Source organism: Hyaena hyaena, unplaced genomic scaffold, assembly GCF_003009895.1.
Source record: "Hyaena hyaena isolate Hyena2069 unplaced genomic scaffold, ASM300989v1 scaffold_593, whole genome shotgun sequence".
NCBI classification, from domain to species: domain Eukaryota; kingdom Metazoa; phylum Chordata; class Mammalia; order Carnivora; family Hyaenidae; genus Hyaena; species Hyaena hyaena.
Window position 1 is genome coordinate 1,051,585 of NW_024081225.1, and position 21,979 is coordinate 1,073,563.

The 21,979-nt window shown below is 39.3% G+C and overlaps 1 protein-coding gene across 1 annotated transcript; it reads right to left on the reverse strand.

Moving 5' to 3' along the window:
* Positions 1–2,296: 2,296 nt before the first annotated feature.
* Positions 2,297–3,113, reverse strand: LOC120248530 (40S ribosomal protein S6-like). Its single transcript, XM_039256903.1, has one exon. The coding sequence runs from the start codon at positions 3,090–3,092 to the stop codon at positions 2,343–2,345; it is 750 nt and encodes a 249-aa protein (XP_039112834.1). The 5' UTR covers positions 3,093–3,113; the 3' UTR covers positions 2,297–2,342.
* Between the last annotated feature and the right edge of the window lie 18,866 nt (positions 3,114–21,979).

Here is a 21,979-nt window from a genome sequence, read left to right on the forward strand (position 1 = left end):
AACTACCTATGAAGTCGTAGGTATTGACTGATGTAGGGATGACAATGTGAGAGAAGTATGTCCACTGGGAATGCTCATGTAACTAATCTGTGCTTTTAAGCTGGGTCTCTGTATGTCACTGTAATTTGTAATAAACTGTTGCTAGCCTTCTGACTTTATAGCTTCCTGGAAAGTTCAAATGGGATATCTCAGATTACAGGGGCAGCTGTTATCTGATGACCAGGGATCCAGTCTATATGTGTGACCAGGGCAAAACAAGGGGCAATTTCTGAAAAGGAGAAAAGGTATAGGTGAAGAGGCATGGTTTTGTTCTAAAATCCTTGGGTGTCCATGGTAATTCTCCTGCTACGTCTTTCCACCAGTTCAGACAGCTTCCTAATCTGCTATAAACACTTCTGTATCATCAAGTCACTGGTTCAAAGCAGACACTGCCCTTGTTACTTGCCTTGTAGCTGAGACCAGCAGGAAGACTTTCCCCAACTCTGTTCATCTCTCAAGTATAAACTATTCACAAACATCAAACAGGCCTACTGAACGTTCTATTGTTTGCTTGTTTGTTTGAAAGGTACGGTGTATAAGATATACCAACTAACTTTCACTTTAAAAAGGCAATTTTGACATAAAGAGAGTCCAGAAGCATCAGTGAGGTCCCAGAGCTCTATAGTTATTTTAATGGAATTTATTTTCTACTCTGGCAGTCATGTTTTCTTTTATGGCTTCTAGAATACTCACTGCTTTCTAGGTCCTATAGACATATCACTATAGCTGTTGCAGCCTTGATGCAGTTGATGAATCTAAATAGCTGTCTGTCAGGTAAAAGTCACGGCCTCTGATGTTCTTTGCTTATTGACATAAATTTTAAAAAATAAAAAAGGATTTTCTAGCTCAACAGCTGCATAATAGCTACCAGGGCCCCGGGCTGATTTGCCCACACAGACAATAGCAGCTGCAACGGAAGATATCACTTAATTAAGCTCACAACAATCACTGTCATTGTCCTAGACCCATGTGTCTTCTGTACAGGTCCATCATGTGAGTTCAACAGGCTTTTGATCGAAATCATTACTCAGGCACCTTTCAAGCAAACCACTTTCAACACTTAAGCCAGGACATCGTCTGTTCCACAATCTATTTCACGTGTCCTTTCCAAACACTTTACCCTGAAAGAAATCACAGACCTCCTTCCCTCAGCCCACCCCCTCAGCACCTGTTCTAAAACACATTTTTCAAATTTTTGCTGATATACAGAAGAGCAATCTCACAAATGTTTGTTGGTTTGTTGGTTTGTTTATTTTTAATATAAGTTATTTTCAAATTAGCTAACATACAGTGTGTAAGGTGTGCTCTTCCTGTGGTTCATTGCTTACATATAGCACTCACTGCTCATCCCAACAAGTAAGTGCCCTCCTCAATGTCCATCACCCATTTTCCTGTCTCCCCTACCCCCTTATCAAACTTCAGTTTGTTCTCTGTATTTAAGAGTATCTTATGGTTTGAGTCACAACTTTTTTTTTTAATGTTTATTTATTTTGAGAAAGAGAGAGAGCATAAGCAGGGGAGGGGCAGAGAGACAGGGAGAGAGAATCATAAGCAGGCTCCACGTTGTCACCTCAGAATCCGAGGTGAGGCCCTGTCTCATGAACCATGAGATCATGACCTGAGATGAAATCAAAAGTCAGACCTTTAACCAAAAGAGCCACCCACGTGCCCCTTTGCAACTGGTTTCACATGCAAACTTTCTTCTCTCAAATTTGACACTATAATTGGTGTTACAAATTTCAATCCCTCTAGAGCATTCTGTGTAATCTGACTTTTGATATAGGTCTGGAGGCAGTGAGGACACGTGGAGGTGGAGCTTGAGAGGTACTGGTTTTCGCTTCAAAGGTGGGGACCCTAGGTAAGGTCAATTCAAGGGCTATAGGCACAAGAGGGGCAGCTTGAGCAAGGTGAGGGGAGTGTCAGAGAAGAGTTTCTGCTTCTGACAAGGGATCTTCAGTGGGATATGAGAGCTAGGGGTACCCAATATTCCCCTCATATGCTTTCATTCCATTATTTAGGTCATATCACATCTCTTATTCAATCAAGAGTAGCATTTCAGAGAGAAGACAAGAGGCAATTTATCATTTATATCACTGAGGTAAGGGGTAACAAAGACACAGTACAAGTGATTATGGTCAGACAACTCAGTTCTACTGGATGGAAAATTATTCCTCTACTCATCAGACAATTCCTCTAAAAACATTTATGTAGTGGACGAAAGCCTCCTTTATGGCTCTGTTTTTTTTGTTTTTTGTTTTTTGATGTCTGATCTTATAAATTTATTTGTTCCTCTTAAAACAATCTCATTTTTGACTGGACTCAGACTTTGAGGTAGAAGCTCTCAGAGAAGACAGCCTCCATCTCTTGGCAATCTGTTCTTGGCGTTTTTCTTTGGCCTCCTTCATTCTCTTGGCCAAAAGCTTAGCATATTCTGCAGCCTCTTCCTTGTTTTTCTTTGTGCGCTGCTTCTTCAAAGCAATGCGCCGACGCTTGTGTTGGAGGACACGTGGAGTGACAAGACGCTGAATCTTCGGTGCTTTGGTTCGAGGTTTCTTACCTTCTTTGTTTAGGGGCTTTCTCACAACATATTGGCGAACATCATCTTCCTTTGAGAGATTGAAAAGCTTGCGGATTCTGCTAGCTCTTTTGGGCCCCAGGCGACGAGGCACAGTAGTATCAGTGAGTCCAGGAATAGCCTTCTCCCCTTTTTTCACGATGACCAAGTTGAGAACACTGAGATTGGCATCCATAATGCAACCCCGGACAGATTTGCGCTTTCTTTCTCCAGTCCTCCGTGGTCGGTAGCAGGAATGCCCCTTACTCAGCAGTAGGCGGACGCGGCCATGGGTCAAGACACCCTGCTTCATGGGGAAGCCTTGTGTGTCATTGCCACCACTGATTCGGACCACATAACCCTTCCACTCTTCCCCTAAAGCATCAGCAGCAACTTCTGTAGCCATTCGCTTCTCATAAAAGGTACGAAGCTTGCGTTCATCGTCCACTTCAATGAGTTTCTGGCAGCCAGTAGCTGGGAAAGAGATGTTCAGCTTCATCTTGAGGCTGCCTACGGCCTCCAAGGCGCCACGAAAAAGAGCTTTATGGCTCTGTTTATATTTATGCAGCAAGTGTAGAAATATATAACATATTCACAACATGGAAGCTAAGTGCTGCTGACATCCCCCCACCAACCCCCCACTTGTATGGCATATTGAGTTGAAAAAGGATCCTAACTGTAAGAACTATTTCATGCAGTGGAAGAATGCAGAGTGTAAATTCACTGGAAAATAAGGCTTAAAAATAAAATTCCAAATTAAATAACCATTTTATAATGATACTAGGTGACTCTAGGACATGCTTTACTGGGCTATTAATACATGCCTCAAGCACTTGAAGGCACCCAAGGCATGCATTAATAGACACTAAAACACGCCCTGTCATGCTTTAATGCTAAATTAATTAAGCAATAACATGACCTGTATGAAGGTCTTTCTTGGTCCAGCAATTACTGAATGGGAAGTGATAAAGGTATTTTCAGACACTACTTGGCCAAACAATTGTTAGTTTGCATACATAAATAGAATAATGTTTTTGGAAATTACAGTTTGGGTTTTTTATTTGTTCCCCACATAATTTCAAAGCGATGTTTAGGACAAAGAGAGGCAATTTTTAGCTCATTTAGGCCATACTCCTATCTGTTGTTTAAAGTATTACTTTTGAGCTTACAAATACAAATGCACATATGATGATATTTGTTTCATATATTTTTCATTTGAATATCATTTAATCAGTGAGTCATAAAAATAAAGAGTCAACAAAAGCATATTCAAAAGACACATGTACTTACTATAGGAAGCAAGTTTACAGTCAACAGAATTTCTCACTGCACTTACAAATTCTCTCTATTAATTATTGTTTTTATCGAATTCCTTCAATGCTGAATTTTTCCAAATTTAACTTCCAAATTACTACTAGTGAGGAAAAGCTCTTAAAACATTTTAAATGATAATTGCTTTGTAAATACAGATGCCATCCTTCCCATGAAAAGAAGATAGGAAAATTATATATCAGGAAATACATTTAGCATATGGTATGGTATAATTCAGCTTTCCTCCAGATTTTGAACAAGGACTTTTGTCTATTTTATACCCTGATGTATCTCAAGTGCATAGAAAAATATCTGGTACACGGTCGACAGATCTCAGTGGGCATTTGTTGTGTGAATGAATAAATGAAAGAATGCTTGCTCTATACCATGTAGTATATTAAGGAAACCAAAGCAAAAACATGGGGTTCTTGCTCTCAAGTTGCTTACAATCTCTCAAGGAAAGAAAAGAATCCTTTTTTTTTTTTTTTTTTTTTTTTTTTGAGACAGAGAGACAGAGAGCACGAGCAGGGGAGAGGGAGAGAATCTTAGGTAGGCTCCATGTCCAGGGCAGAGCCCAATATGGGGCTCAATCCCACCACTGCGAAATTATGACCTGAAGGGAGTCAAGAGTCAAAGACTTAACCGATTGAGCTACCCAGGCACCCTGAAAAGAACACTTTTGTAACTAGCAATGATATCATTTTGTTTTTTATTTTTATTTTTAAAAATTCATTTTGAAGGCTATTTGGGAAGGGTTCACAGTGACCATTTTGAAAAGTACTATATCTTTTCACCAAGCAGCTTCAGGCACAGAAAAAAGTCACAAAGGAGTCAATGAATGGAAGTGCACTGTAACAGCAATGTTAGGGCTGGAATGTGGTGGGAGAGGGGACAGGAAATGCAGAGGAAGACAGACCGGAAGCTTGGACATGGATGGTAGAAGACCCTGAACACTTGCCAAGAGTTTTTTAAAAAGAAGAGAGCAGTCCACTTGTATTCAATGTCACTTAGGAGTTTAATTAAGAAAATATAAAAAACATCCATATTATCTAATAGGTGTTTCTTAATCATTGCAAACATGTGTTTAATCAAATGATGGCCAAAGAAGCCAGATCAGAGTGAATTAAGAGTAAATGTAACAGCAAAGATAATTTTTAAGTAGGAAAAGGATGAGGACTACTCCCTCATAATTTGTTTAATGTTTTATTTATTTCTGAGAGAGAGAGACAGCATGAAAAGGGGAGGGTCAGAGATAAAGGGAGACACAAAATCTAAAACAGGCTCCAGGCTCTGAGCTAGCTGTCAACACAGAGCCCGACGTGGGGCTAGAGCCCGTGAACCATGAGATCATGACCTGAACCGAAGTCGCCTGCCCAACCGACTGAGCCACCCAGGCACCCCATGCTCCCTCATAATTAAAATCACAAAGTCAGTCAACACAGTGTGGTATGGAGAATTAAAATAGAACAGGATTAACAGCCAAGAAACAGACATGTATAACAAAAAGTGAGATATGAAGGAAATGGCATTCCAAATCACCTGGAAAGAATGGACAATTCAGTAAGAGATGCTGGAATAATGTAAAGCCACAACCATATTTACTCTACAAACACACACACATATATACACAGATCTTAGAGTGATTAAAAGCCTAATGCTAACAAGTGAAACTTTTAGAATAAAATATATTTATTACATCAGTAAAGAAAAGTATTTATAAAGTAAGACACATCAAGTATAAATCCATAGAAAAGATTGCTATTTTACATTAAAAATTAAAATTTAAAAATCCCTCATGACATAAGACACTATCAACCAAGTTTAAAGACAAGTCATAGGCTGGAAAAGTTATTTGACTAATAACTAATCATTTGACTAAGTCTAATTGACTTAGAGCTACTACTCAGAATATATGAACAGATTCTATAAATCAATATGAAGAATCCAATAGAAAGGCAGGAATTACATGAAAAAGTAGTTTATAGAAGAAAAAACCTGGATATGCCAATGATCATAAAGAGTCACTCATCGTCGCTGATCCTCAGTACAAGTTAAAAAAGAAAATATGATTTCATAGTGATTCAGTTGTCAAAACTGAATGTGTGTTACTGCTGATGGGAATGTACAGTTACATCGGAGATAAATGTGACAATACCTATTGAATTAAAGATACACAAACCATAGCTCTCATCAATTATACTCCTATATATATTCAATGTGGAAAATCCAACACATCTACACAATGAATCATACGTAAAGAGGACAATTTTAACACATATCTGAAGAAAAGAATTGGGAAGAATTATTCATTTATGGAGAAATGAATGAATAACCAACCGCTGATGCTTAAGCAAAGGGGAATACTTTAAAGTAACTAAAATATATCAATATAAAGACACCCAAAATGTAACAATGAATGAACAGAGTAACTCATCAAAGACTATGGACAGGATGATAGTATTTATGGAAAATTATAAATGCAAACAAAAACTCTTCATTTCTGTGAGTGCACATACGGTAAAATTATAGAATCACATCGGAGAATAAAACACTCTAAATTTAGGACACTAGTTTTCACTAAGAGAGGCAATAGTAATAGGAATGTAGAAATATAGCTGAGACCACCATTTACGAATCAGAAATGTCAAAATGATAACATCTCTTAAATCCACAGAAAGAGTACATGAGAGGCTGTTACAACATTTGGAGTTAAATAATTCAGAAATATAAATTAAAATTAAATATACATAATTAGAGTTTCAAGTAATAAGTGGTATATCAGATGTCAGTGAAACGTTGATAAGTAAACATTTTATAATGTATTTTACATTAGGGATATTTTAAATTCCTTGAGAGAAGGGCCACTCTCTAAGGTTAGATTGTACTTTTGGGCAGATATGTGTGAATTCATGGCAGACCTGGCAAGACAAGTATACATCATCAATAGATAATTATGGGAAAGATTCAGTCGCATTATTCACCCATTTAACAATCACTTATTGGGTATGCACCATGTTCTAAGCAATAATCCAGATGCCAAAGGTCTGGAACCTTCCTTGTCTTCCTGGAACTTACATATTAATAGGTAATAATAAGTAAAAGAGAAAATAATATGTGAGGAGAAGAAAGAAAAGTTGTACAACTGGTCAGGTCTACCAGTGTTAGGGAGTAGCAGCAAAAGAAGGTGTGGTGTTAAAGAAAGGGTGGTAAAGTTAGTCTCACTAAGAAGATGACTTCTGAGCAAAAACTTAACAAGTTGAGTGCGGAAGATTCATGGGTATAGGGAGGACAGGGAAGGGAAAACAGGCAGTGCAAAAGTCCCAAGGCACAAATGTATCTGCCAAATTCTAGGAACAGTAAGGAAGCCAATGTGGCTGAAGCAAAGTGGAGTCGAGGGCAAAAACTAGGAGACGCTGTGAAAGAAGAAAAAGATCTAGGACATGTAGGTCTTCATAGGCTGTTGTAAAGATTTTGGTTTAGTTTGGATGATTCTGAACAGAAGAATGATGACTTTCATTTAAAAAGATGTATTGGCCGCTGTGTTGAGAAAACAAAGTATGGAGAGGACAGAATCAGGGAAACCAGTTAGAAATCTAGCCTAGTAATCCAGGCAAAAGATGATAATGACCCACATAAACAGACTGTGAATACATTTTGAACTCAGAACCAAAAAATTTGTTGAGGAAATACACGTGGGAAGTAAAAGCAAGATAAAAGTCAAGAATGACTGCAAGTTTCATGGCCTGAGCAACAGAAAAAGAAGGAGCAAATTTATTGGATTGGGGTTGAGCAGGTGGAGCATATTTGTGAAAAAAGAAAATTGTTCAGTGTGTGACAGAAAAGAAAAATTTATAATTGTACCAAGAAGCAGCAGCTGGTTAGGGGAAAGGGAACCTAAGTGTATGTGTTGCTTGGAAGCCAGAAGAAAGTCTGTCAAGGTAGAAAAAGGGATTCAATGATCTCTGTTCAACAGATGTGGGTAAAAGCCTGATTGGACTGGATTTAAGAAGTTATGTGGTAAAGGAGAATTGGAGAGGCTTCACATGGAGAATTATTTCAAAGAGTTGTTGGTTTTTGTTGTTGTTTTAATAAAAAAAAATGTTTTTACAAGGAGACACAGAGAACCGGGGTGATAATGGTGGGGTCGGGGAGGAATCAACCCTCAAGTGACCTCTACTTGCTGAAGATTTTAAAGATTAGGAAAAGTGGTTGAGGGAACATATGTTGATAGGAAGGATGGGAGGAACGAGACAAAGAGAGAAGGAGAAAGAGAAAGAGAAAAAGAGAGAGGAGAATGTGAACCCAAGTGAAGTGTCTGGCACTGGATAAGAGCAGGCTGACTGGTGTCCCACAGCACGAGGAAGCACAAAATGTGCAGGTGCAGATTCTGGTAGACGCGGGAATGGAACTTAGGCAAGTTCTTTTTCAAGTGTTTTAATTTTCTTAATGAAATAGGATATGAAATCCTCAACTGTGAATAAGAACAGGAAAAACGTGTTAACGATTTGAAATGAGAGGCAATTTTGTGACTTACTTGCTTAGGAGAGCATGTGCGTAAATCAACTATGGAACTATAAGACTGCTGGGCATTCTTAGAGATCAGTTTTTGAGTTCATAATCATGAATTTAAAGTGAAACTACAGTTATGCATTATCTTCCAGCCATGCTCAGTTATATGGGTGATGATTATTTATTTAGGGTTGGTTTTGCTAGGATGTTAAGAGGAAATGAAACATATAGAATTGTAGATGTTTGCAAGGAAGTAGTTAAAATGATGGTAGAATTTAAGTTGTCTCAGTAAGAAAGAGAAGATGAGACAGGCATGGGATGTTGAAGAGATGATAGGACTGCGGGTTGTAGGCAGTGGTAGTTGGTATTGCTCAAGTTGGAGGATCAGAAACAGAGAAAGAAAGAACTGGAAAGATGGGAGGTGTCAATCAGGGAGTAGCTATGTGAAATTATTAGCAATAATTTGAAGGGGAGTTAGTTACTAACAATAACATGGCTAAGAAACTAATGTGAGAATCGTTAACATGTAGACTGAATATGCAACTATGCCAATAAGGTACCCAAGAGCAGCAAAGAGTAAAAGAGAAGTATAAAAAAATGTTTGTTTCCTTTCACATTGCCCTCTGAGAAAATATAAGCTCCTCTGCTCATCCAATGCTGTTTCTAAGATCTCTCTGTTCACATTTTCTTCTCTTTGATCAAGGTTGCAAAATAGAAGCAAAGAAGAAGATGCCTCAATACCCAAGAGAAGGAAGAGGTACAAGGCTAAAAGATGAAAGTCAGAAGACTACTATTACCTTGTTTGTACTTTTTCCTTCCTGTCCCTTCACTTTTGATGCCACAACTATGCTTTCAGAATGCATCTTTAATTTTATACCTACTGTAAAGGGCTGGTAAAATTGGGCTTGACCCATGAAATGTCCCTTTACAGGTGTCTTTTCAAGCACATATATGTTGACATGGCCATAAAAAGAAAACTTTGGAATTGTGTACTGGGAAGACACAATTGCGGCATCCTCTGAAGCAACATTATTTGATTTGGAGACCTTCAGACAAACTCTTTTGAAATGACACAACATTTCATGCTAGCTGACGAATTCTCATTCTTTTCTACACAGATATTGGTACCCTGAAGCTTTTGAAAAGAAAGAGTATAGTACTGTCTGATATGACCACTACATTGGTGCATAAGCTTTAACCTTCCAATTTAAACTTTAGTTATAACTCCACTTTCTACAAGCATAGAAATGTCGGGTGCTGGGTTTTTGTTCACCTCTCTAGCATGCTCATTGAAGAGGCACTTGGGTACATTTTGTTCAAAGTCAATGGGACTTCCATCAGTGAAAGATTTCGGCAGTGTCGACAAAATGAACATTTGGTCTGATGTAGCGTGCTGTGACCCACAGCTGTAACAACCAGCTGCGTCTGCTCAAACTTCAGCCATCAGCCAGCTCCACCGTGTGATGGAATCTTAGTCACAGAATGGCTACATAACAATGGGTTCCACAAGGTCATTTTAGAAAGAAAAACTATGGTTAGTATGAACAGTTGCTAAAAATACAAGGTTATAAGTATAACAAACACAAGAGATACCACTGATGTTTCACATAGGCTGAATGCACATGAAGCATAAAAAAATAACCTTGCTTGGAATGTTTAGTCAAATACTATTTTTAATACACAATACATGATTTTAATACATAATACATAAATTGTATACTAGCAAATGGAATCACCAAGGATCCAAGGAATAAAGATTTGGAATATAAAAAATAATGATATTCAAGTAGACTCCACTGGCAGGCATCTCAAAGTTTCATGAAGTGGATGCAATTTGGTACCTAAGGAAACTTACAAAGATATCACCAAACAAGGCAAAATTTGGCAATATGCTGGAAGTGAAGATTTAATTCATGTTAGAAAATATGATTATGGAATCAATGAACATGAAACATACAGTATTTTTACTTATAACATAATAAATATCATAAGGATGAAGTAACTATGTTATTAACAAAAAAATGTTCTGATGAATAATGCGTAACCCTGAAAGAGAACTGAATAGTACAAATTATTCAATACACAAAGGAGAAAGTGCTCTGATTCTATATTACTAGTCTTGGTTTTTATGAAAAATATCCCAGAACCAGGGATACAATTCTCCATTGTCTGACAGCTAGCTCAGAGCCTGGAGCCTGTTTCGGATTCTGTAACTCCCTCTCTCTCTGACCCTCCCCTGCTCACGCTGTCTCTCTCTCTCTCTCTCTCAGAAATTAAAAAAAAAAAAAAAGGCCACAGCCAATTTGTTCATTTTCCATTATTTTAAAAAAAATTTTAAATGTCTATTTATTTTCGAGAGAGAGGCAGAGAGTGAGCGGGGGGCAGAAAGAGAGGGAGACACAGAATCCAAAGCAGGCTCCTGGTGCTGAGCTGTCAGCATAGAGCCCAACATGGGGCTCAAACTCATGAACTGGGAAATCATGACCTGAGCCGAAGTCAGATGCCTAACTGACTGGGCCATGCAGGCACCCTGTTCATTTTTCATTATTATGTCCTTTTTGGCAGATAGCAGATTCTATAGTAGCAAGAGATAGGTAGGTGCTGTAACCCTCCTCCCTCACCACTGGATGCCAGGTGGAGAGCAAGTCTCAGTCCAAATTTGGTATTCATGTAAACATGAATTATTAGTACTATTAGTATAAAAACACATACAGACACACACACAGACACACACAGACACACACCAAAACCCAACAAAGCAGTCATGTGATGGCACGTTTCACAGGCTCAATAACATTTTTAGACTCTCTGAGAGCAACTCTCAGGAAAGATTCACTGGAGGCAGGTTTGTTATGCTTATCGCTGATGCAGTAGATCAGTGTGTTCTGCAGGATATCCAGATGGTCCTGATCTCTTTGGATTATGTTATGGCAGAGGGCAGGAGAGTTAACAGCCCTAGAGCAAATCTACAATTGCATATTGTTTGCCTCCTCCATGTAAATACAAATTGTAATTCTACTTTGTGATTGGAATGGATAAAAGTATTCACCAAATTATTATCCAAGGCCATGGACTTGAGGCCATGTTAAATTGCTCTAGAAAAATAACACATCTGGAATAGCAGCTGCAATTACAAATACCACTTAGCTGAGTGTTCCATGGCTTACTTTCATCTCTCAGGACCCAAGAGGCTTTTTTAATGGCCAAAACAGTGACTTAAATGGAAACAAGATGAGACCTCCATCCTGTATCCCTTAAATCTGTGCTCTTCCATTAGATGGCCAGTAAGTACACATTGCTATTTATACTTAATTAAGTTGAAATTAAATAAAATTATAAATTCATTCCTATAGTCACACTAACCATATTTTAAGCACTCAGTAACCATTTCCATCATTATAAAAAGTTCCACTGGACAGCACTGCTTTAGATTCTTAAAGATAGCACTACTTTAATCCACTCCTCCATACTGGGATGCTCTTTTTTTATTTACTATTTTGACAGGGGGAGGAGAGTAAAACTTAACAGGCTTCTATATGGATTTCCCCAATATCAGAGGTCATATAGTATAGGCCATGAACTTAATGTGAGCATTAAGCCAATTATGACATATGTCAATCTCAACTGAATATTTAATAGCTAGGAAAATGACCACTGGATGTGGCAGCCGACCCAAGAGACCCAATGGAGGCCAGACATTGGTCAAGAATGCTTTTATTACTTGGCCCCTATATGTGACCACTATTACAAGTGAGCCATGATACTTTGTTTTTCAGGGTCTTGATGTCAACTTGGACATCAGGCCCAGCCCTCTTAGGGTTTTTTCCCTTTCCTCAGTATATAGTCACCCAAGCAAATCAATGAAGATCTCTTTAAGAAGGGACTGAGGGGATCACCACAGTATACATGTGCTAAAGTGTTACAGCATCTTTTCTTAGGTTCCCTGTCTGCAAACCACTTTGATTCAGAAACTGAACAAGGGACCACAATTCCTTATTAAGACAAGAGCCCTCAGCCTCTGGGTCATCCATCTTTGTCTGATTCTGACAGTTCAAGCTGAGTAGTACCCATGCTGGCTACACATATATCTTGTTTCTAGCAATGCTCTATGGCATCTTCATATTCTCTACAACCCAGATCCCAAGGCTGTCACTCCATCCCTGCAACTAATCATGATAATTGCATCTACTTGGTTTTCATGGCCTTTACTGTTTTAGGGTCCTATCTCTTCTGTAATGCCTGTTCCGAGTATAAGGCTTGGCTAACGGAAGATAGCTATCATTACACTTTATACTAATATCTGTACTCCTCTCACATGTGGATTCCGTATGGACTTCTCCTGAAACATAATCATCTGATAGATCTTTTAGCTTTGCGTACCACATCTACTCTAGTACACCTACCTTCTGGAGTCTTTCATTTTCTTCTCCACCATCTATCAAGACAATTTTGGCATTTCATTGGCACTTCATGTGGGCCATCACTTTTCCACGCTTTTATGAACTATGCTAGTCACTGGTTTACCACCCATCTTCTAGGATCTTCCTCAGCATATTTAAATCCTATGTATCTCAGAAGAATGCTCCCATATAAACTCTCTGCTACCCAATCTTATGATCTTGCCTTCTTAACCAAAGACTCTTAGAATTTGGTCTTTTTCCATTATATGTTGGCTAATTATAAGAGTTCCTTCAGGGTAATGTCCCTTTCCTTTCTTATGAGACTCACACGACCCCAGCTGGATTATAAAGTGACTTAACCCAAGTTACAAGCCTATTACCAAGAGGTAATCAGGAGACAGAACCTGAGGTTGGTGTCCTCAAGTAAGGGGGAGAGTGCTAGGGATTGCTCTCACCCACTGAGAACTTCCTTGCCCAAAGGACTGCTTTCATCCTGCACCCAAGAATTGGTTAAGATAAGGAATATCTATAAAGGGTCATCACAGTTGCAGAGCTCTCTGTGGCTTTCTGAAGTCTCAGGTATAGTTGTCTTGTAGTTTAACTTCTCCGTACAATCCTCCCTCCCTTATGCTCTCATAGATGCTGTTCCCCAGGGCACTATCCAATAACCTTCCTGCATGCATGTTTTTGCCTCAGACTCTGTTTCTCAGGGAAACCTGAGCTAAGAAAGTATGTGATTTTGATTTGTACTCATACTGTCCATTGTGCAGCCCTTTCATATAATGCCACCCGTTTTATAGGCAAAAAGTGCTGAAATTCATTTGCAAGAAGTGACATCAGAGGTCAGATAGGAAAACAAACTGATTTGTGTGTAAAACACTGAAAGTGAGAAAGAGTTATATGATACTTCAAAGGAAATGAACACTAACAGGGTGCATTTATTTGCAGAAGATAAAGGAGGGAGTTGTAGGCAGATGGCGCAGAAACTGAAGAGAGGAAGATGGGAAGAGATTTGGCATCAAAAGGTTTGTATGAAAGAACAATAGTAAACCTGATGAGAATGCAGCGGGGAGCGTGATCAGACTAGGAGCACTCTGTTAGAGGTCGCTCGGGTGGCATCATGGTAAGAGACTGTCAGTCAGGAAAGCTTCTAGGTGTTGCACCACAGCATGTTCAGCCCAGATGAGAGTCGATGGGACACCTGGTGCTTTCTACTCTTGGCTGAGCCACATCACACCTCATTAATGGTGTATCTATTCCCTTTCTTCCCTCAGAAAAACATTAAAAACTTGAGATGAAAGAGTGTCATTCTAAAACATATTTCGCTCAAAGAAAAAGATGCTTCCCAGGACTACAAAAGCTCTTTCTTTAATGAAACTTTAATTAAACTTTGCTTTAATTTGGATCACAATGAAGAAAATAAGGGACTTTTCATCTTGCCCCAAGTGGAAAGTGCCAGTGTCTCCTGTGAATAAAACGCTGGCATGTAAATCTATTGCAGTCTTCTAGTAATTTTAGCCCCACTGATGACTAGCCATAACAACAAAATCACTTGTTTCCAATTTTATCTACAGTTATATATCTTTATGATGGATGCAAGTACCAAAACTATATTTTTGCATGACCTCTAACATTATAAGAACAATGGTAATTAGAGAGAACAAAGGCAGGGAAATAAAATTTGAAGTAAGCTACAGCTCCATCGTTTAGGGTTAATGAAATAATAACTGGCATCATTTAGCCACTCTAAAAAGCAGTAACCAAATGGCAACGTACAATTAGCATGAACTAATACCATGCAGAACAGTTCTGGATGATAAATATTTTAAGTAATCTATGAAGAATACATACTTTTAAAATGTCAACTTCAGAAATGAATCATGCCTGACATCTGAATGTGTCATGTCTAGAATCTGGTCTGTTTCATAGAGAGTGTCCCAGCTGTCACTACTGGTATCTGTTACCTCTCCACTGAGAAGTATTCCATATGCCTCAGATCCGCCCTTGACCACAGACACTTGCCAAGAAGAGGCAGGAAATGTGTCCTCACTTGGACAGAGTTGAAGAAAGTTCATCACTTTTTTGAAAAAAAGAAAAAAAAAAAAAAAAACACTTAAATGCTCAGCATTGTGCCCAGTGTGTGAATTACAAAATAGAACAAGAAACGAATCATGGTCCTGAGAACTAAGACGTGTTGTTAACACATTTTCCCCAAGCACACTGTTTTTAATCATTTTGCTACAGCAGGACAAAAAATGGGAAAGGGCTGCTTTCACACAGCTAGGGAAGAGGTCTGCAAACCATAGTGATTGAGCCAATGCCATCCCTCTGTTTTTGTAAATAAAGTTTTATTGGAACATAGTCATGCTCATTTGTTTATGTATTGTCTATGGCTTCTTTTATGCTACAAAGGCAGAGCTGAGTAGTTGTGACAGAGACAGAGATAGCCTGGTTTACAAAGCCCAAAATACTTACTGTCTGGCCTTTTACAAAACAAGTTTGCAAATCCCTGATCTAGGAGAAGGAAAGCACATTTGAAAATAGATCCCCCCTCTCTGCCCAGTACCCCATATAAGTAGCAAAGCCACATAATAGTCAAAGCAGTTATTAAAAGGCCTAGCACATGTGGTTTATAATTCAGCTTAAATTTATGACTGCTTTTGCTCTAGAGTAATTCCTTTAAATACATATCCCATTCCTTTGGTTCAGTTGTTACATATATATGCTGAATGTATAATTATAACTTGGAGTGAGATTAGTGCACAATCACCTTACTGTCACCAAGCTATTAATTTTCCACACATTCTATTAACTCCCTAATGGTAGCCACGTTGGTTCTCTCCCATGCCCTAAGTAATTTGTTGAGCTTCAATATAATGAGCATCTGGCTGAATGGGAGAAAAAGGAGTTTCTAATATAAGAGCAGAAGTAAGGCAAGCTTCTAGTGTTTTCACTGAGAATTCAGGAGCCATTCTGCAAAGTGTAGTCTACGTTCCCAGAAGATCCTAACAACTTCTTCACCTGGAATGTTTTCCAATCTTTCCCTAGTTAAGAGGTAGGAGCAATGAATTCCTGGTCTACAGTTCCAGGGCTGTTACCTAAGGGAAAGAGGGGACACTGAAAAATCAGAGAAAGGATCAGTTCTCACAAATGATGTATCTCAAGATGCCTACAGCTCATAAAGAAGTGAGAGAAGATCTCATAGGACAAAAAGTCAAGTCCTAATGGCAAGTTAATTTACCCATCAATGCCACTTTTTAACAGGATATTATCTTGAGGGATTAGTCAGGAAAATGTAGAATGTGTGGATGCCATACTTGAGTAGTGGCGATGACAGCAGAGAATAGAAGACCAAAAGAGATGAGTTCTAGATGTCCATGGATTCAGACAGTGACTAGAAGTAGTCCTGCCCTGAAGGCCAGGATACATACACACAAATATCTTCCCTTCTCCCTTCTGAACTTAGATGCCACCAAAGACAGAAGGAAGGAAAGGAGGAAATCATGCTATTATTACTAAATACAAGCCCTGAAAAGCTTTCTAAAATTCTGAATTGACTGGATTTAAATGCATGGTTAAATGAGTCTGAATGAGTGTAAGCTTACCCTGAATTGACAAAATTATGTTTTCCACCATCAACTAAAGTGACCTCAAGAGCTAAATGACATTAGAGAAATTTTGAAACGTGCATCATTGCACATATGTTTGTGATGAGAAATTCATGCCAACCCACAGATAATACCTTTAAAGTTCTCTACTTTTTCACTCTTGGCCCCTTATGAATGGCTCTAACACAAGCTGAACTGAAAGGGAGGCAAAGTCTGAGAGCATGTCTTGCAATGCTGCGGTGGAGAAGTGTTGGCTGAGACATATGAATCATGGTCACGGTATCCCTGCCCAACTGGCAAGGGTCCTGGGCTGGTGCACTTAAGGAGTTCTTCACTGAACACGGACAGTAAGTATCTTCAAATGTGATCCATCCTAATCTTCTATTAAGCTTCTAAGATCCCAAAGTCCTAGAACAGAAAGAGAACTCAAAGTAGCTTGCTAAAGGTATGCAGTGGAATATATATTTTTTGACAAAGCAAATGTCACGATGTCTGTTCTCCTATCCAACAGTTTTGTGCTTTCTTCTATAGTATCCCTCAATGAGCTATTTGATTTTGAATTGTCTGTCTTTTGCCCATCTCCACTTTCAGTAAAATACAAACTCCCTGAAGATATAAGTAGAAGCAGTTTCTTTCATTGCTGTAGCCTCAGTACCAAGCCAACCCCTGGAATCATGCACAAAAAAATAAACAACTCTTTGTACTCCCCCATGAATTTCCCAAAGCACAGTCAAAATAGTTTCTTCTCTCTTTCCTTCCCCACCTCTCCTGCTCTTTCCTTCTGTCTCTCTCCCTCTTTGTGATTTCCCCGTCCCCCAGAGGACTGCATAGTCCCAACAGAGAACCCACATTTTTAATCACCACAGTGAAATAAAAATATTGTCTTCCAGTGGGGAAAATAAGCAAATTCCTATTCCTACTTCCTTGGGCGAGTGACATAAAATAGTTTGACTGAGAAAGCACACAGTTCTGAGAAAGAATGAGCAGCTTTTCTTCACAGGTTAAGAGCTATCACACCAAAGAATAGGAGGCAAAGCCTCAGAACACCCTGTAGCTTCTAAAGCAGTTAAGAAGCTAATATTTGGCAGGTGGGCAATTCAAGGATTTTCTCAGCCCTTGCATGCCTGGGCAAGGCGTGAGGTACCTGGAGCTTCTGGGTTGGTCTCCTGGCTAAGAGTGGGCTATTCTGTTCAGTGTGCATACAGATAGTTTATGTGACTTACAACATGAGCCAGGATAGGAAGCAATGAGAGGTGGTGTAGTTCCCACAATCTTTGAAGCTGTCACTATGAGTTTTCATTGGCATCTGTGGCATTTGAGGGACTGAGCTCCTATTTCATTATAAAAGTTAGAATAACAGACTCCAGCCTGAGTAGAGGCTGTGGCCCCTTGGAACATACTTGCCTTCTGCCTCTGTTTTTCTGCACAGGAAGGGACATCCTTTGCCAATATGTGCTTCTACTGAAGAGTGTTCTTGTTTGCTAGTGTCCCCTGATGCACTCACAGCATGTTGTGAACTGGCTTGTAAAGTGTCCTGTCACTCTTAATACAACCTCATAGGCATTTATAACCCAAAGGCTCTGATACAAAACTGCCTTTGCAGGAAAGGGTTAACTCAGCAGGCTTCAGTTGCTCAAACCCTGTCTATTCTGCCCCCTTCCCCCCCGCAAAAAAGACCTGTTTTCAGAACTGGTCCTTAGCCACCTTCTGGGAAATGAGCTCTGAGGCTCGGAACATTCTGCCTTGTAACAGTGTTTTTAAGTTGTGCGCCTGAGAGCGTGGGCCAGGCTGCACTCATTTGATATTTGTGCTAATGGTGTGATTGATAGTGAATGCTTTGTCTTTGCTGAGGTCAGTAATGAAGGTGCTGCATGCCTACATGACTGACCTCCCAGCAAAATCCTAAATGCCAAAGTGAGCATTTCAAGAGACCATCCTTGCTTGCCATCACTTTGTTTTGCCATATTTTAACATAAACTTAACACCCAACTTGACATAACTTGAATTTTCTCCATCATCTCCCTTATTTACTTCAGTTTTGGAATTATAAATCTAGTTTCTTAGATCTTTATTTTTAGCCCTTAGTTTAGGTTAAAATTTTTCCTCCAAAGCCACTGAATCAGACTGAGAGGTCTCCTTCCTTTGCCTCTGCTCAGTTCCTCTTCATCAACCTTTTTTTTTTTTTTCCGTTGGGACTTTCACCTGCTCTGACCTTGCCCATGAGCCTGTGTGCCTTTGCGGATTAACTTGCCCGTGACCTGTTAATGTGCTCATTCATCCCTGTGGCAAGTCTTATTGTCAAACCAGAACTCCAAATGTGTTCTTTTCCTATTTCTACCCCACTGTATAGTTCTCTTATTGTCAACGGGATGCAGTTTTTGTTCTCAAGATATCTGTTTTTCTACCCTACAGAGACAAAGAGACAAACAAAAACCACACCGTTCTAAAATCATTTCAGAATAAGGTTTCTCTGTTTTTACCGAGACCACGGCTACTTTATACTCAGAATAAAATCCAGTGTATTTTCTTCCAATATTGCAATATCTTTGGGTCTGAAAATAACATTATATTCATCAAGGCACTTTTGCTTATAATGGTAAAACAGGGGTGCCTGGGTGGCTCAGTTGGTTAAGCATCCGACTTCGGCTCAGGTCATGATAATTGCGGTTCGTGGGTTCAAGCCCTGCATCAGGTTCTGTGGTGGCAGCTCAGGGCCTGGAGCCTATTTCAGATTCTTTGTCTCCCTCTCTCTCTCCCCCTCCCCCTCTCATGTTCTGTCTCTCTTTGTCTCAAAAATAAATGAACTATAAAAATATATAATGGTAAAAAAAAATCCTACTTAGTAACTATATCAGTTTTCTATTGCTGCAGTAACACAATACCACAAACTCAGCAGCTTAAAGAAACGTGTTTATCTCGCATCTCTGCAGGTCAGAAGACTGGATTGTCTTGACTGTTTTTTCTTCTCTAGGATCTCCATAGGCCAAATTCAAAGAGTAAGCCAGATGGGCTCTAACTGGACATCTCTGGAGGAGAATCACTTCAAAGCTGAGTCAAACTGGAGAGTATTCCTTTTGGTTGCAGGACTAAGGTCCTTGGTTTTTGTGTGTGTGAGATCTCAACTGAGGGATAGTCTTACTTCCTAGAGGACTCTCTCTCTGGTTCTTACATCTTACATTCAGCAACTGACTCCTTCTCACTTCTGGAATCCCTCTGACTTCCCCCTTCTGCTACATGAATCTTCTAACTGAAGCTAGAGAAGTTTCTCTGCTTTTAAGAGCTTGTGTGATTAGGTTAAGATCCCATAAAATTCAGGATAATCTCCCTATTTATGGTCTGTAGTCTCTCTATCAGTTTATTTATTTATTTTGAAAAGAGAGTGAGAGAGAGCTTGTGAGTGCACGTGACCAGTGGAGTGGCAGAAAAAGAGGGAAAGAGACAATCTTGAGCAGGTTCTGTACTGTCAGTGCAGACACTGATGTGGATCTCGAACTCACAAACCGTGAGACCATGACTTGAGCTGCAATCAAGAGTCAGATGCTTAACCAACTGAATCACCCAGCGCCCCTTAAGGCCTATACTCTTAAAAATATCTGCAAAGCCCTTCACAGCTCTGGGAATTAGGATGTGGGCATATTGAAAAGACATTAGTTTACCTATGATGGTAACTATAACTCAATCCATATAACTGAAAGGGCCTACTGAGTAGCTCAATCTTTAGGGATGGCTAAATCTATCAGCTTGAAAATATCCACAGGACTCTGTGACTCTCCATCTTGGTAACACTATTCTTTGATTTGGCCTCATTCCTAGGTCTTCCTCCAAGGAGTGGGGAGGTTGGCCACCATAAGATCTCAGCTTCCACAAATTTAGTTAAGAGGTACATGTGGTGAGTGTTTGTGACATGAATATGGGAGTCTTGTTTTTAGAGATATTCCCAGTAGGATGTGATTTCCTATCAAAGGAGTTTGAAACATCTAACTCATCATCACAGGCCTAGCAGCAACAGACCTGGATACCTGATATTAGAGCTATAATTCTCTAAAAGGACAGGAGTTGGAAGAATATAGAAAGTGGTACATGTGTAGCTGGAAATAAAACAGAGCACAGGTACGGTATTAAAAGTGATCCATCTTGTCATTTACCCTCCACACAACCTAGGAAGTGAATGCTTTTGACAAGCTTGTAGTCTCAGTTCTTACACTGATACCAAATGATCAAAGTAATAATATATTTCTTTCAAGATCAAAGTTGGATTGATTTAATCTTAGTCGTGGCATTCATTATATTTTAAAATCTCAAATATATCTTTTTAAAATTTTTTAACGTTTATTTATTATTGAGGGACAGACAGACAGAGCATGAGTGGGGGAGGGGGAGACACAGAATCTGAAGCAGGCTCCGGGCTCTGAGCTGTCAGCACAGAGCCCTATGTGGGGCTCAAACCCTCGAACCATGAGATCATGACCTGAGCTGAAGTCAGACGCTTAACCAAATGAGCCACCAAGGCACCCCAGAATCCCAAATAACTTTAAAGAAAAGGATGTAAAGAAAAGGTTTGTGGGTTCGAGGCCCGCATCAGGTTCTGTGCAGGCAGCTCAGAGCCCGGAGCCTGTTTCAGATTCTGTGTCTCCCTCTCTCTCTGCACCTCCCCTGCTCATGCTCTGTCTCTCTCTGTTTCAAAAATAAATAAAAACTATAATTTTTTTTTTAAAAATACAGAAAAGGATGTGACTTAGCATGTATTTTGGCTCCACATAACAGAACACATAGCAAGCACAGTAAACAGTAAGTATATGTTGTATTATCTCATATAACAAAATGTGTGGGAGTAGAATAATTCCAGGGCTGGGTTTCAAAGACACAGATTCTCCTGTCTTATTTAATTCTCTAGACTATGAACTTATCTTAGGTTTGTTCTTTTGAAGATCCTCAGAAGGTTATCTCAGTTCCAGGAATCACGTGCATGTAACAATGTCAAGAAAGAAAGAAGAAAAAAAAAATAGAAAAAAGAACTACTACTCTCATTTAGCTCTTTAACAAATGACAAAAATCTTTCCAGAATTACCCTAACATGTCTTTGACCAGAATTATGTCATATGCCCACACCCTGATCAATCTATTATGATGAGAAAGTAGGCCATTAATTACCTGGGACCAATCAAGATTCTCCTCTGGGCCAGAGTGGCTTTTCCAGAAGTACACAGACACTCACAGAATGGTGAACAAAGCCTGGCATTTGTCAGCAAGGAAAAGGAGGGACATTACCACTGGAAAGATGACAACATGTGCCTTTTCAGAGAGTGAGAAATAGGTAAGTTTTCAAATGTTCCTTGGACAATAAAATACTGAAAAGCATTAGATTAGCAACACCGAGCAGCCAGGATTAGCCTGTCAACAATCACCCAGCATTTTTAAGTGTACTGGAAGAATGAAGGCCTTTCTTTGCAATCAAATGACTAAGCCTTAGTTTAAACAAACCCAAAGAATGAAGCAGATCAAATGTGGCCTTGGAGGAATAATGGGCATCCTAACAAAATATGGCAGGATGAAACGTG

Excerpts from the sequence above, each read along its gene's own strand:
- LOC120248530 (XM_039256903.1), bottom strand. The coding sequence starts at position 3,092 with ATGAAGCTGAACATCTCTTTCCCAGCTACTGGCTGCCAGAAACTCATT.